At 40.9% G+C, this 16,757-nt stretch overlaps 1 protein-coding gene across 1 annotated transcript in view; it reads right to left on the bottom strand.

Annotated features, from left to right (window-relative positions):
* The window catches only part of ASCC3 (activating signal cointegrator 1 complex subunit 3), a 1,806,704-nt gene that overhangs the window by 369,829 nt on the left and 1,420,118 nt on the right, over window positions 1–16,757 (bottom strand). Inside the window, exons 25-29 of the mRNA XM_069235471.1 lie at window positions 12,023–12,243; window positions 10,221–10,306; window positions 4,316–4,482; window positions 4,048–4,193; window positions 3,781–3,901 (exon numbers count right to left, since the gene is read on the bottom strand). Coding sequence (XP_069091572.1) covers window positions 3,781–3,901; window positions 4,048–4,193; window positions 4,316–4,482; window positions 10,221–10,306; window positions 12,023–12,243 — 741 coding nt within the window. The remainder of the gene's footprint in view (window positions 1–3,780; window positions 3,902–4,047; window positions 4,194–4,315; window positions 4,483–10,220; window positions 10,307–12,022; window positions 12,244–16,757) is intronic.

The following is a 16,757-nucleotide window of genomic DNA, read 5'->3' on the forward strand; positions in this document are numbered from 1 at the left end:
AACACTTTTTGGGTCTAGATGGTGGAGTCGCTCCTCTTCTTTAGAGGTATGTGGAGGAGCGTAAAAAGTAGGCACTGTGATTGAGTGGCCTACATGAAATTGGGTGACAACTTTCAGCAGAAAGGAGGCCTGTGTGCGAAGCACCAATTTGTCAGGGTAGACTGAGAGGGAAGGCAGTTTAGATGATAAGGCCTGCAGCTCAGTTACTCTGTGGACAGATGTAATTGCCACAAGGAAGTCTGTTTTCAAAGTCAGAAGCATAAGAGGGGGCAATTGTGGTGAGACTCAAAGGGAGTACATATTAAGAATGTTAAGACCAGATTGAGATCCCACTGAGATATTGTAAATGGTGAAGGGGGGAAAAGATGTGCAAGGCCCCTTAGGAACCTACGTACAATGGGGAGCATGAACAAGGAGAGTTGGTCAGGTGGCTGTAGGAAGGCAGAAAGAGCCAATAGATAGCTTTTAAGAGTGCTCAGAGCACCGCCCAGCTGGGCAAGAGAAAGAATGAAGAGTAGTACTTCAGAAAGTGGGGCAGAGAGAGTATCAACATGTTTCTCTTGCAGGCACAGCAGGCAGACACAGTTATGGTGAAGGGATGCCTGGCTACCAGAAAAAGTTGACATACTTCGGGAGGAAGGTCCAAAGCAGTCAACTGCAGCACTGTTCTCAGACCGCACTGCAAGTCTGGTAGAAGAAAGCCATGGTAGGGAATGCACCTTGTAATGCTGAGGCTTGGACCATTAAGCTCTCAGAGGTAAGGTGTTGGGTGAGGACGTTTGGGTCTCCAGGGGAGGAGCAGCGACGGAAGGTGATTCACAGGAGCCAGTGTGATGGGATTGGACCAGGTCCCCAACAGGACATCTAGTAAGGGCGTCATTGAACTGGAGTAGGGATGCTGATGAGGAAACTCCGGGTTGCAACACCTCTGTCAAGATGTTAGTCTTGACTGCCACTGAGTGCAACTGAAGGTCAAGATCCTCAGCCACCCTCTGCACCAACATGGCATATGAAGCTCCCTCCTCAGTAGCCACCACAGGGGGAGAAAGCAAACTGGTATCCATTCCCCTGGCTTCACCCAGGTCCTCAACCCCATCCATAGTTGGGTCTTCTCTGCAGGGTTGGTATTCTGCAGGTTCCAGTGACCCCTCCCATTCCTTGATGAGGCCTAACCCAAGGGAATAGAGCTCAGGCTTTGCTATAGGAAGCAAGGTTCCTGCCAGCGATTGGATGTGGATTGAATGTCAGCGTAGGATACACAAAGGGGATGGTGGCGCCGGGAGCATCAACATCAGGACCGGCACCTGGAAAAGGTTGAGTTGGTACAACCGTCGCTAGTCCGGATCCAAGAATGGATCCCTTAGCGCCCACTGAAGCCAAGGTTGAAACTTCCAGCTCAGACCAGCTGGGCCCCCTCTCACCCCCTGGGGCCTGAAGGCATGTCGGAGAGGTCAGCCCACCCAAAAATGAGGCACATGGCCTCATAAAACTCCCTCAGCTAGCCGGGGGTTACTCCGGATCCTGGAAAGGAAGGGAGGAGTTTAGTTGGCAGAGCCAGGCCTTGAATGTTAACACTCTCTTGCCTCGTCAGCTGACATACAAGGTGTAGTCGAAGTCCTCTTTGACTTCTTGTTCTTCTTCTTGTGCCCCAACTTAGCCGAGCATCCCTGGAACTTAGAGTGGGACGTTGAGGACTTCGGGCTCCACGACTGGTCCCCGGATCTTCCTCTCGAATGGGACCTTGATTTACGCAGAGTGGCACGCTGGACTTTAGGGACCCTTCCCTCAAAGCCTTTGGGTATATGGCGTAGCAATTGGAGAGGTAGCTCTTCTCCGGATCAGCACTTGCTGGCGTAGAAAGAAAAGAACTGATGTCAGCACACCTGGGTGGCGCCTTTATAGGTGACACCAGCACAGATGACGCAGACAATGCGTGCAGAGCCAGTTGGCACCACCTAATGATGCACTGCTCACGAAAATCTTCTGGATCCAGACTGATGCCTGGGAAATTCAAAAGTAAGGAATCTGCAGCTAGACATCTCTCTCAGATATCTGTTTATAAACAACATAACAATCCTTAGGTCAGGCAATGAAATATAGGAAAACAACTTTGTGCAGTGAATTATCACACAAGACTCCCATTTAAGGTTCAAACGCACTTTAAAGGAATCAACCATTAGCACTTCTCGATTCATTGATCGCACCTGCAGACATCACTTAAGAAAACTGAAGTCTACAAGAAAACCCACAGACAGCAACACACTCTTACACTTCTGAGTCACCATCTCAGTACATTCAGGGAAAATATCTCATGTGGGCAATATTTATGATTGAGACACAACTCAACTCAACTCAACTGCACTGATATTGGCCGGTTTGAAGTTCAGGCTATGTATCTTACCCTAAAAATGCAGGAAAATAAACATCTCACCTAACATTTTTGAAAAGGCAAAATAAGAGACCACAAGAGCAATCTGGGCATTGTACTTGGAAAGTTTACCAAATCCCAAAAAGGTGTGTTACGATGCATTCAGAGCAATCTAACTCTATATAGAAAAATGTGAATACATATTTGATGAATACTTAACGCAGGTAACAGGCACTATGACAAACCCTTGTTTATGTTTAAACAGGCAGGGGCAAAACAAGAAACCACCACCTAGTGAATACAATAAACAACTCAAGAATCTATATAACCCACACTTCATAATCTACCAACAGAGACAGGCCAGTACCCATGCAGCAAATGCAGAAAGCACAGATTCACAAGTACAACCAAGGAGATCGGCTTAGGTATGAATGCCCAATGGGAACTTCATAGCGTGAAACACTGAGAATGCCAAAAATCTAGTAACCTGTCCATGTGAACTAGTGTGTGTTGGCAGGATGACCCAGAAAACAAGGTTTAGAGAGCATATGAGCAACATACATTACTAGTGCTCTACCACAAATGTAACAGCCCACTTTGTGGAGAAAAGAACATAATGAGAACAACTTGAGATGGGCCATTTTTAGAAAAAAATATTCCATCATATCAAACAAGCTGCAAGTACAAATGTGCAACAGTGACAGCACACACACCCTCCTAGAAAAGTGCAAACTGTCCTGGACTCATAACTAATGGCAGCCACTGTAGATGAGATGAGTGATGCTTTGACAATATTTGGGAGTTATGTACCCACAAACTGCAACAAATAATGCCATTTGGAGTGATAGTGGTAGGCAGAATGGTTGTGTGAACATAGTGTCTAGGAACTGAGGGCTAACATGAATATGGTACCTCAGTGGGAGGTAGCAAGGTATGCTGAGGATAATGAAATGCTGGGGCTGTATCACAGGCCTTTATGAGAAGTATGCTTGTGCGAGAAGAAAAAATGAAGGGCATTAGCCAACTTTCCAGGAAAGAACGGAATAAAGCACAAGTGATCATTATAAAAAAAGTTCTAAGCACAACTATCATAATTAGAATGATCACACTTACAAAGTACCACTAGAGAGAGTTGGTGAATGTGACAAATAGTCAAACCGAGTCAATGAAGTCTGCAGGTTACAACCTGAAGCAAAAACTCCAGTCTTAGTATAAGACAGGTGATCAAAATTCCAGTGTCATGGCATTTGGACTGAATTAAACGTAGGATGGTATGAGGATGACCCCAGAAAACTTACTTAAATAGCTGGGGCACTTGTATAAAGAATATTAAATTAACTGATATGGTGCTAATTAAATCAGCCATACAATATTGCATTTATTAACAAAATGTCACATTTTCTGAAGCTTACCCTGAAAGGATGGCTTATTCATACTTGCCATGCGAGGGCAATAATGCTGACCAGGGAAACCCTGAATGTGCACCTCCAGTGGAACTGGTCGTACTGATGGGCGGAAGTTAAACAGTCCCATCTAAAGACAAAAAAGTATTAATTAAAAACCTCTTTCACAAGTAATTTCCAGATAATTACTTTTTTTTTTTTTTTAGAAACAACAGGATTTTTTTTTTTAGTAAGGACAGAGTAATTATGATCTTACTAAACAATGTTGACACATACCTGACCAATCCCTAGCCAATCAGCAAGATCTTTGGCATTTGCTAAAGCCGTGGAGAGACCAACTACCCTCACAGGTTTTTCGGTGTGCGATGAAATGAAGTTAGTACGAGACACAATAACCTCAAGCACTGGGCCCCTTTCATCCCCTAGAACAAAAAGAAACTCCCCTTAATCAATACGAAAGCTCAGATACAGTAGTTCCAGTGCAAGGAATCCAAGATTGTTAAGATGTGTTGCCTAAAAGCAGGTCCACGAGATGAATGCTCACCTAGTAAATGGATTTCATCTATGATGAGAATGGCAACTTTCTGAACATAGCTCCTATTCTGCCAGCTTCGGCTAACACCATCCCACTTTTCGGGTGTGGTCACAATGAGGTCAGCACGTGCGATTGATTTCATATCAGGAGTCACATCTCCAGTCAACTCAACAACTCTGAAAAAGAGGAAATACGATCACAGCAATGCCTTCCATTCTATTGACTGCCACCAATTACTGTGCTATTCAGTAAGACACAACACTACCCAGAGCAGAATACTACACAAAGGTAGGTACTACATTAGTGAGGAAGTGTTAAGGGATGAACCACACATTGCCAAAAGGAAAATGTTACTTACAAGTAGACATCTGTTCGTGGCATGTAGTGCTGTAGATTCCTATGCTGTGCATGAGCTGGCCATCTAGTGTTGGGTTCGGAGTAGTACAACTTGTTTTTGTTTGAAGAAAAGTAGCAATTCTATTGTTTGATTAACATGAAATTGTGGAATGATTTCTGGAAGAAATTGTGGATTTGTTCTTAATACAATCTTTTCTTTATGAACTTGAAAGAAAGGTTCTTCCAAAGTTAATGCCTAAAGCTCACTGACACGCATAGGAGAGGTGATAGCAATTAAGAATGCTACGTTCCATGAAAGGAATTAATTGTAGGGGGCAGGAGTGAAGTGGCTCAACTGGTGGAGCAATGACTCTTGTGAGTACAATATTTAAATTCCAAGATGGAGCTGGAGTAACCCTTGGTGAAATTATTCTTTTTAGTCCTTCCATAAATGCTTTGTTAACTGGAATTCTAAACAAGGAAATGTGTTGTCTATTCTGCAGATATGCAGCTATAGCGTCTAAATGTAAACAAATAGGTGTATAGGCTAAATTAGCCTTTTGTAAATGTAATAAATATTGTACAATGTCCTGTACTTTTGGTTGAAGAGGGTCAATGTTTTTTGTTTGAGAGTAACAAACAGAACATTTCCATTTTGCTGCATAGCACTGTCTAATGGTAGGTTTGCATGCTTGTTTAAGGATATCCATACATTCCTGTGTTAAATGTAAATATCCAAATTCAATGGCTTCTGGAGCCATATTGCTAGGTTGAGTGATTTGGGATTTGGATGTCTTATCTGTCCATGTTTTTGTGTTAGAAGATCTGGTCTGTTGGGAAGTTTTTGATGAGGAACAAATGAGAATTCCAAAAGTGTTGTATACCATTGTTAACGTGCCCATGTAAGGGCCACTAAGATCATGCTGAGGGAAGATTGTTTTATCTTCCGTACTAGGAATGGTAGGAGTGGGAGAGGGGGAAAAGCGTAAGCAAATATCCCTGAAAAACCGATCCATAGAGCATTGCCCTCGGACTGAGAGTGAGGGTTCATGGAGGCTAAGTTTTGGCATTTTATGTTTTGCTTTGTTGTGAACAGATCTTTTTGAGGTGTTCCTCATTTTGTGAAGTATTGTTGAAGGACTTGTGGGTGGAGTTACCACTAGTGTGTTTGTTGATGCATCCTGCTTAGCAGGTCTGCTAAATGGTTGTCTATCCCAGGAGATATTGTGCTACTATGTGAATATGGTGACGAATCGCCCATTTCAATACTGATTGTACTGGTTGGGACAGTTGTTGTGATTGTGATCCCCCTTGTTTTTGGAAAAGGTACATGGCAGTCATATTCTCTGTACGTATCAACACTGTTTTGTGTTGAAATTGTTGCAGGAATGCTTTCATTTACTAAGAATATTGGTTGCAGTTCGAGGTAATTGATATGAAGGGACCGGTGAATGTCGTCCCATATTCCCTGAACTGTTAGGTTGAGGAGATGAGCTCCCCATCCGTTGTTTGAGGCATCCGTTGTGAGAGTAATCGGCGGCACAGGGTCTACAATGGGCCGTCGCTTCATAAGGTTTGTGGTATTCCACCAATGTAGAGAGAGATAAGTCTGGCGGTCCAACAACACTAGATCTTCCATTTGACCCTGGTCCTGAGACCACTGACGAGAGAGACACTGTTTAAAAGGACGCATATGAAGTCTGGCATGAGGCACTATGGCAGTACAAGATGCCATCATTCCTAACAGTTTCATAACATTTCTTATTGTGCGTGTTTGGTTCTGTTTTAATGTTGCAATTAACGTTTGAAAAGCCTAGACCCTGTTTTTGTTGGGAAAGACTATCCCCAATTGTGCATTGAGGATAGCTCATACGTATGGTTGTGTTTGCAGAGGTTGGAAAGGAGATTTGAAGTAGTTTATGGTAAATACTAGAAAATGTAGGAGGCGAATTGTAGCTTGAGTATCTTTTTGACACTGTGGGAATGAACTGGCTTTGATGAGCCAATTGTCTAGATAAGGGAGAACATGAATCTGCTTTCTTCTGAGATGTACTGCAACCACTGCAAGGCATTTTGTGAATACTCTGGGAGCAGTTGTGACTCCGAACAGTAATACTTTGAATCAGTAATGTTTTCCTGCTACTACAAATCTTAGGTATTTGCAGTTTGCAGGATGAATGGGAATATGAAAATAAGCATCCTTTAGTTCAAGGACTGTCATGAGATCTCCTAGTTGTAATAGAGGAATACCATCCTGGAGAGCGACCATGTGAAAATGTTCTGATAGGATGTACTGGTTTAAGGGTCTGACATCTAATATTAGTCTGAGAGACCCATCGTTTTGGGGGATTGGAAAATACAGGGAGTAAACTCCTGTTCCTTGGTATGGCAATGTTACTGATTCTATAGCTTCTTTTAAAAGAAGGGAATGTACTTCCTCTTTGAGAAGACTTAGATGATCTTGCGAGAGTTTGTGTGTACGAGGGGGTATTTTTGGTGCAGTAGAAATGAGTGGGAAATGTTGGTGGAGAAGGGTAAAGGTGGAGATGTATGAGGAGAAGTCTTTTCTTTGGTAGTTTTCTTTGGGAGTGCAGAGGAATCAAGGCTTTCTACAAAAGTTAATTTCCTCTTTAGAGGTGGCGGAGGTGATGTTATAATCCAACCTGTTCCTTGCTGAATTTGAAGTCGGTGCTGTCTAGCGTCCATAACTTCCAAAATTGGTTCCATCCGTGATGTAGTGGATGTTATAGACTGTCCAGAGTCATTGAAGTCTTTTGGTGCTTTTTCAGTTCCAAAGGTTTTTTCGGATGGAAAAGTTTCAGTACCTGTTTTTTTTTTTCCGGTGCCAAAGTGGTCGGTACAGAAGCACCATATATTTTTTGTTTTGTTGGTGCCGAAATGGAGATACTGGAAGTTGATGCCGAAGACTTCTCTTTGGTTTTTGCCGAGCTGGTATGTGGGGCATCGGAATAGTTTCTAGGCTCTGACCATGGCTGGAAGGCAGTGGCAGACCGGTGACCTTTTTTGTTTTATCCAATGGTAAAGGGGGCTTTTTACTTACAGTTTGTTCTGGTAGTAATAGTTGACTCTCGATGTCCGACTGTACATCACAGTCTGAATCTTGAACGGAAAGACCCCTCTTTTCCATATCTTCTTGTGCGTGCTCATCTCCGAAGATGTCCAGTGTATCTTTTGTCTGTCGAGACGCCATTTCCATTCGAAGAGCCCTTTGGTCTCCAAGGGTCTTCTTCGACTGAAAAGACCAGCACGCTTCATAGGTCTGATCGTTGTGGTCTGGTGAAAGACATAAATCAATGGTCGGTGTGTGGAAACTTCGAAAGTCCCAGGGAGGGCCCGAACGGGCCTTTCTGTCCTCAAAAGGCTAAAAAGAAAATGATTCTGAGTGTAGAAAAAGGAACCAAGAGTTGAATATTAAGGAAGACACGTTCACAAACAATACTGATGACAATAGAAAGACAGAAAGAATCCCGTTCTAGACTGTTTGGAGCCGAGAACTCTGAGCGAGAGGAAAACACATCCTAACCCAACGGCAGAAAAAAAACTATCTAACAATGGACTCGATGCCCATGCGCAATATCTCTGAGAGGAGGAGTTACTCAATCCCATTACTCGAAAACTTTCTTTGAACAAAAACGAGTTGTGCTAATCAGAAAATCAGAAAATCTCATTGTGAGAAAGCTCTTGCTTATTATACTACAATTTTGTTCTTGTGCTTATGCTATGTGCTGATATCACTAGTGTATTGGGAATGAGCAATAAATGGGATTTAAGAACATTTCTAGAGAAAACAAGTCAGGAATGCCAGCCCTTTCCACTTATCTTACTGAGCAGTTGTCTGCTGTGATTATATACAATGGCCTTAACCTTGGCAATACCTGGTGGTTGTAATGCCTATATGCCATTCATTGAGGAGAAAGACACAAGTAGTCAGTTCATAAAGGAAGTAAACGGCATCTTCAGAACAAATTAGCACCCTTTTCACCTTAATGGTTGAATATTACTTAGAATGCCTCTTACTTACATATGTGCGTCTACTGCAGTGAGTGCACATACCCATACTTAAGAGGATGTGTCACAGTTGGGCAGGAAGTTAAAAGTTAAATGCAGCAGCGTACCAAAGAGCAAATGTTGGGATTTATCTAAATACACTTCCAAGGACACAGCTAAATCCAAAGACAAGAGTGCATATTTTGTCTGATAAGCACATTTTGTAAAAGAAATAAAAATACACATTTGCATCCTCTTTTGTTTTCTTGTGCGATATTTATTAGCACAAAGTATGTAGAGATAAACCATTAGCAAGCAACAACTGGATTTCAAACTGTAAATGGTACGCTTCTGATTTAAAACAAATCTGTGATTGGACTGAGCAGATGTGGGATTTCAGTTTGAACCATTCAGCTTATAACAGTCTAATAGCCAATGCCTGGTCAAAAGGACAACGTCAACTCATTCCTGCTGGCTTTAACCCAATAAGCAAATTTCCTAGAAGAGCTGACTTTCAATCTTAAACTGTAGAAAGCAGCTCTTCTCCAGGACAAGTGATGAAAATCTGTGACGGATTAAAAACAACCAGAGGGTAAGTAATGTCCCTCACCCATCATTCCTTGGAATAGATACAGACTATTGTCTGTAGGTACTGTTACAGAACAGGAGCAAGGCAAGGTTATTTAATGGTGATCAGAAACTGTAATTCACTCAGCAAGAAAAAAGCTCTTTCAACAGAATGACATTTCTAACAAAGTAGTTGTACAACTGTCCCTATAAAACCCTTGCAGTACTCTCACACTGTCCCAAAAATGTTCCCTCTTTATGCCGCAGAACTATCCCTGTGTGAGCCACATACCTACTCTGAGGCAAACACAAATTTCCCCATATTAACCATGGATTTGCCAAACGTAAGGCTTTGTATCGCCCATATTTCTCATAACATTTCAACTACAGCATGTGACTCTGCCTCGTTTAAGAAAGTGGATGTGCCCCTGTTCCCTATGGTGATTAAAGAGGTAATGAAATTATAGTTTCATCACTGGGAAAGGAAACAAGTTTAATGAAGACAGTCACCAGACACTGATGCCAATGAATCAGGCACACTTTGTATTTAAGCAACTAGGAATCTATGCTTATTTACTGCCCTGTCAACACACATAGTGCACTGTGCTCTCTATGGCCTTTTTAAACAGAGAATATTTTAAAAAGTTGGGTTGGGAATATTCGAAAATAGTCACAGCAATAGGTCGTCAAGTCCAAGGTCTCTGGTGAAACTCCAGCAACACAACATGGTGAATGTCAGAGTGGACTATTCAGGGAATGGTGTTTTTCCTTAATAGAAATGACCACATTAGTGAAGGTAATTAGTAGTAAAAAAATATATTCACATTACAGAAGGTACTTAGAGGTCAAGAAATATATTTTCCATTTTCACAGCAGTAACAGGAAGGTTGAAGGATCATGCATTTATAAAGAATAACATGAGGGCTGTAATTATATTTTAAAGCCTCTGATTACTAGTTTGCTTGATTTCTTACATTACCTTGTAGTCAGCAAACACACTTACTTTTTACCCAACTTTTCTTCAATTCTAACTTTCCAATCCTCAATTCGTTCTCGTACCAATGCTTTGAGTGGCGCAATGTATACTGCCTAAAAAAGAGAGAACGCACGAGTAAAACAGCTTACACTGCCATCTGAGTAAATTAACAAACAATAATTATTCAAAATGGGAAATCATCAAGCCTTGAAACAGACAAAAGTGCTATCACACACACACACACATCTTATTTCATTAAATAGCAAAAAGAACTTAATGTCATTGACATCACAATTGATGCATATTTTTACTTATTACATCTGCATAGTACGTCTATCACTTTTGACTACAACTGGTAAAATATTTTGCAAGGAACCTTTCCTTCTACTTTACTTTGATTCTTAAGGAAAATATACTTTTCCCACAAATATCCTAAATACATATCCTAGAGTACCATCACCATTATATTTTGGAGGTCAAACCCTTTAAGTGTACCGGTTTGTGATGCTAGACAGGCATTAAAAGATGCCAGACCATACTTTCAATCGAAATCAATTGGTGCATTGTCAATAAATCTGTCATACATTGTTCTTTGGATCAAAACGTACATGCAACACAGAATTCTAGAGGATCCACCACGAAAAAGTAGCAGATCCACAATTTGGGGTGCGGTATTGCATAATTACAGAGAAGCTCTTTCGGTCTGCATTTATGACACAATAACCCCATTTGCAACAAATTATGTTAAAGACAACTGCAACCTTAGGGCGATAAACAGATCAAGAAATTTAAGACAAAAACAAGTCTTAATATTTGTAAAGACACTATCAACAACTACTCTTCCACCAAGCTAGCAGAAAAACGGCTGAAGCAATCTTGATCAACTTATTTGAACACCATGCTCATGCTAAATACTTGTTAAATCTACAACTTTAGCCAGAAAGTAAACATGACATAGCTATCAAGTTCTTTCCAGCCTCAACTGTAATAAATGTAATAACAGGGAACAAAGTCAAACAGTAGTAGAGACAGAACTACCCCAAATCCCCAAGATAATTTGATAAAAACCTATAGATGGTTATTGATTTCTAGCTCCAGTATGCAAGACTGAAGATCAATCTAGTAGAAATATTCAACTTTTATATTAATAGTATTCAGTTCCAGGATGTGTCAGGATGGTAAATTATTTGGCGAGAACTGTTTAAAAATGTGAAAATGTGACAAATGGGTAGGATTATTTACTAGGTTATAATAATATTCACAAGGTGTGCTAAGAATGAACACGTGAATTGATAATTTTAAGTACTCATCATTGGCCATGAACATCACAATCATCAACATAATTACTGAATGATTTGGAGCTCAATATCTACTGTGAGAAATAAATTTAACGTCAGATAATATATTATTTTATGTTAACAGCCCCCACGGAGTTACACCATTTGAAAAATATGTGCTGGCTGTCTTTTCAAGCATGACTGTATTTTCAAATTTGGTTATGTTTACATAAACCCAAGAAGGAAATAACCCATCAATTTACGTCTGCTAGATTAGTTCCATAAAAATACTAGAACTAATAAGAAAAATAACTGCTACATAAATTTAAAAGACTATGTGCTAACTTAAATCTGGATTCTTTAATACTCTCAAGGCCTATTTCCTCCTAATGAGACTGAGGTACGTAGCAGGTCTACATCTGCATGACTTGATAGTTACTATTCTTCACTGAGCTTTGCTCTTAGGGGGTGTTAGTGGGCAAAAGTTTCAACTCTGCTCGTAACTCCTTCACTCAACATATCTTGCACAAATGTTAAAAAATTATGGCACACCTTAGAAGTGGGATACTTGTTGAAGATTCTGAAGATCGCCAACTCAGCCGCCACAGTTTTTCCAGAGCCTGTTGGTGCTCCAAGGAGAACGTTTGAATCTGTGTGATACAATGTGTGAAATATCTGGGTCTGAATGGGGTTGAAATGAGTAAATTTGTATAAGGCTTCATACTCCCGATGTCCCAAAGCAGTGATTGGCAAAGGTTGAAGGTCCAGCAGTTCTAGAAGATTAAAATACAGTTATTAAATATTGGCACAGAATCAGAGATTCCATAATTTAATTAGTAAGAAATATTAAACAATCAAGTATATAACAACACCTACATGTTTACCCCTTCTTACATCAACCACAGATTCCCTCAAAGTAATAGTATCGTAATACACATAGAGAAACTGCATGAGTTTATGTATCACTGTGGTTTTTCTGGACCCTGCTTCAGATACACATCCTCCTGTCCCCCACCTCAGTCCCCACATAAACACCCTTGTGCGAGATTCTAAACTATGAATTCTGATAATTAACGTAATTACCTCAGGTACAGTCAAATAAACATGCTTAAACTGAACATTCCACCTTCCAGTTCCACAGATTAAGTTATAACCAATAACTTGCATCATAAAAAGGTAAACAAGGTAAGTCAGGAACAACTGTAATGTGACATGGGCACATTAGTGCAGACAGATTTTATCTTGCAGCAATTATTTAAATGCATCGACTCAGGTTTCACTTTTTAAAGACCATTCAGAAGCACTCTATGAAGCATCAATCTGAAGTGAGAGCTCTTTCTGAAAAGATTTCCTGAGGCAAGCAGAAAGTAAGTGGTTTTGGTCTGACTTGCGTGCCAAAACAAACCATACTGAGTTCATTTAAAATTTGTTATTCTAAATATTTGCTACCCCAGCATTAAGACATATGGCACGCATGACAGGTGTATACAATGTAATCGATACTGATTGCTTTAATTAAAATGTAGCACACACCACAAAAACCCAGAGCTTTGGAAACAATTCATTATATGACAATCTCCAAGGTTTGTTTACATCTGCAATAAGTGCAAAGATTTGCTGGCAACAGCACATGCTCAAACAGATGGAGGAGAGCCGATCTCACTTTTCAGCCCTGGAAACCAGAGCCTGACCATCAGCTAAGGAAGTGAAGGAACAACACTTGCATCAATCATGAAACAAATTCATACAACATCACATCAAGTACATGATCATAATCCTCTTTACGATGGAAGGCAACCTGCCACTTTATGGCTGTAGCTATTCTGAGGTTGTTCCTTCAGAAGATCAAGCAGAAAAAATCTACAAACTTGGGTACTTTAACCTGACATATCATATACTTCCAAATGGAAGAAAATGACAATGTGTGACTTTCGCTCTTGCCACTTTTGGCTTCTTAAGAAATATTTTGGGTGTGTGATGCCGACAGCGAGCACACTGATTTATCAGACTCCCAAAATACAAGAAAAGTTCTTGGTCAGATAACATTTACAGCGTGAGGCACTGTTTTTAACAAAAAAAAATCCATTTTCTATTTTTTATTCAAGTGGAAGCAATTAGAGATAATTGTTGTCATATGCTGGGAACCTTCCTCTATGTTGGTCATTTCAGCTTTAACAATCCCACCTCTAGGGTTTAGTACAAGAAAACAGACTGTTTAAACAAATATAGATGACATACTCTTGGCAATGGAGAAAAGAAGCCTACTCATCTTTAAATGTAACCAGCATGCTATATTGTTTTTTGCAGAGTGTTTCATGGAAAGAAGAGGATTCTCTCTGGAGTTTGTGATTCCTTCCTCAGATGAGGTTGTTCAGTGAGCTGTAACTAATCATATGACCTGGACTGCTCACCGTTTGCCAGCTGGATTCGATTGTTTTCTTTATGTATGTATTCTTGTGCGGGCCTCTGTATCCAAAACCTACCTGCGATATAACAGACTAATGTACAGCTGGGAGTATAGATAGAGGCGAAAAATTGATATCTTTGTGAGCAGGCAGTGAGGACATTGTGTGAAACTAAATGTGGATTAAAAAAGTTGACAGCTGGCAAGGAGGTAGGAAGAGCGAAGTAGGTTGGGACAATTGGTAAGCGAGGCAGAGAGAGAACCTCCGTTAGTTGTTTTATCTTTGGTTTCCTTTCTACCCTAGAGCTTTTGAACTTGGCCCTCTCTGCAGGGTCACATGTTTTAGTTGGCTGAGCACTTTACCACTGCTAACCAGTACTAAGGTGTTTGCACTCTCTCCTTTAAACATGATAAACCTGGCTTACACCAAACTGGCACAATAACCAGTAACTTTGTAAATCAAATATACTAGTGGGCCTTCAGTACTTATTGTGCCAACAACTTAAATGACATTTTTAAACATGTCTTAGGTCTACTATAGCAATCTGTGTGCAGTTTTAAACTGCAATTTCGACCTAGCAAAAATAAACCTCCTGCCAAGCCTAAACCCTACTTTTTAGTATGTATATGTCACCCCTAGGGTAGGCCCTAAACTGCCTATAGGCCAGGGTTCATTATCTTTAAAAATACAGACATGTGCTTTTAAGCTTTACATGCCCTGGTAGTAATAAAAAAAACTCTTAAGTTAGTTTTTCACTTCTGCAAGGCCTTCCTCTCCCATAGGACAACACTGGGTTGCCTTACTACATTTAATACGTAATAACTTCTGTTTGTGAACAAGTAGAAATCTCATCTTTGGCGTCTAAGGAATTGTAATTTAAATCCCTCTTTAACAGTAAAGTCAGATTTAAGTCACAATTCTGAAAATTCCACTTTTAGAAAGTTGTCATTTTTGTGTCCTACCCATTTGTGCCTGGAGACTGTATCCCGGGTCACATGCCTAAGTTTAGTTGGCTGTTTGCCTTGGTGTAGTCCTTCCAGATAGTATCACAAAGGGGAACTGGGTTTTGACAAGATGGGCTATCCTGACCGCTTGGGAGTATTGGAGCTGTCATGTACTAGACTTGAACCTCAAATGAGCTGCCTCAGCACACACACAAAGAACTTAAAAGTAGCCTTTTGTGACTCCAGACATCCTGGGACCAGGGCAAAAGGACATTCCAGAACCAGATGAGGGGGAGAAGTTTTGAAATTTCTCCCACTTCAAAGCTGGCACCAGGTATAAATATTGGACCCTCAGACCAACTCTTTAGTACACTCCTGGACCTGTGGATACTACAGAAGAGGAACTGCCCTGTTGCAGAGGACTTCAGTGCTGCCTGAGAAAGGAGGCTGGGCGTGCTCCATTCAATCCAGGCTATCAGAAGTGACTGCAAGGGTCAGCTGACTGACCTCTTGCTCAGAGATACAGGGACATAACAAGCTCCAGAAGCTGCCCTGTAGTTTTGCAGCTGACCTGCAGCAACTGGACCTCCTTGGTCCTGCAAATGGACCTGCATGTGCCCTGCTGGCCTCTGCAACAGTGAACCCCTGATCACCAAGAGGCACCTTCTCAACTCCTGGGCCCTTGTTTGGCATACCTCTGAACACAAAGGAGAAACCATGAAGTTTTGGGCTCTTTGTGACAGCAAAAGGGTGAACTTGACTTCAGACTACAGTAACCGCCAGCTGAGACCATAAACGTGAGATCTGCAATTCGTGCTACAGCATTAACAGCCAACGGTAAGAACATCATGAAGCTCCAGCTACAGCATTCTGTGACGCCCAAAAGGATCTTCATGTTTTCAGCCACAACTGTCCGCAATGCTCTTCCTGCTCCTTGTGGCATCCTCCACCCTGAACTGGACTCTTTGCACCAGACTTTGACAAGGTAACTCTTTCAGTGGGGCTAACTTGATTCCTGTATCCAGCCAATGCTACATCGCAGTTGGCCTGAACTTGTGACTTTTGCCCGGTCTCACAAGACCAGATAACCACATGTGGCACTTTGTCCTATTCGGTGCGATACTTACCTTAAATATTTGAAATTGCATATCTTTTATTCTACTGATTGGATTTTTGTCATTTGGTGTCAAATTATTTATTACATTTTACTCTATTTTTTCTAAATTGGTACAGGATGTTTCTTGTATTGTGTTTTTCACTTTATTGCTGTTTGTGTGCTGCAAAAAATACTTTACACACTGTTTCTAAGTTAAACCTTACTGCTTTTGTTCCAAGCTACCACAGGGTTAAGCACATGTTAATTTAGTGACTTTTTGTGGTTCACCCTGATAAAGACTGTGGTTGTTGATTCAGTAGGGTTTCAACCCCCTCAACCAATAACCCAATTCCTCACAACGGTCTTTTGTTGTACAGTCATACACTATCACTGCACTTAGCGTGTTGTTGGCGGCATAGAGTCAAAGCTCTCACTTGAGCCTATAATATTTAAGACTTTATCCCACTTAGAGATTAGCTTTCCTTGTCAGTACAGTTGATATTTCACCTGCAGTGCCTTATATCAGTACACTGAGATTGGTAAAGTCATATTTCCACGTAGCTATTGCTTTCTCAGTTTGCCTCCATTACGGCACTCCATTACCCACTCCACTTTCATTCAAGTAGCACCTCTTATCTAGCCAGCTAAGGGGCTTGATGGTTTCCTACATATTTTTTCCCTAAAAGTGCTCACTTATTTCCCTCTGTTTCTGGGATATAACGTAATCACCCCATCTATGTGATCTGCCATACCCCAGAATACAGAGGTACATGTAGTAGGAAAATGTTGTTCCTGTGTAATGCTAGGATAAGAAGTACAACATAAAAAATACTTCTCACGTG

This window comes from Pleurodeles waltl, chromosome 5 (assembly GCF_031143425.1).
Source record: "Pleurodeles waltl isolate 20211129_DDA chromosome 5, aPleWal1.hap1.20221129, whole genome shotgun sequence".
Lineage (NCBI taxonomy): Eukaryota > Metazoa > Chordata > Amphibia > Caudata > Salamandridae > Pleurodeles > Pleurodeles waltl.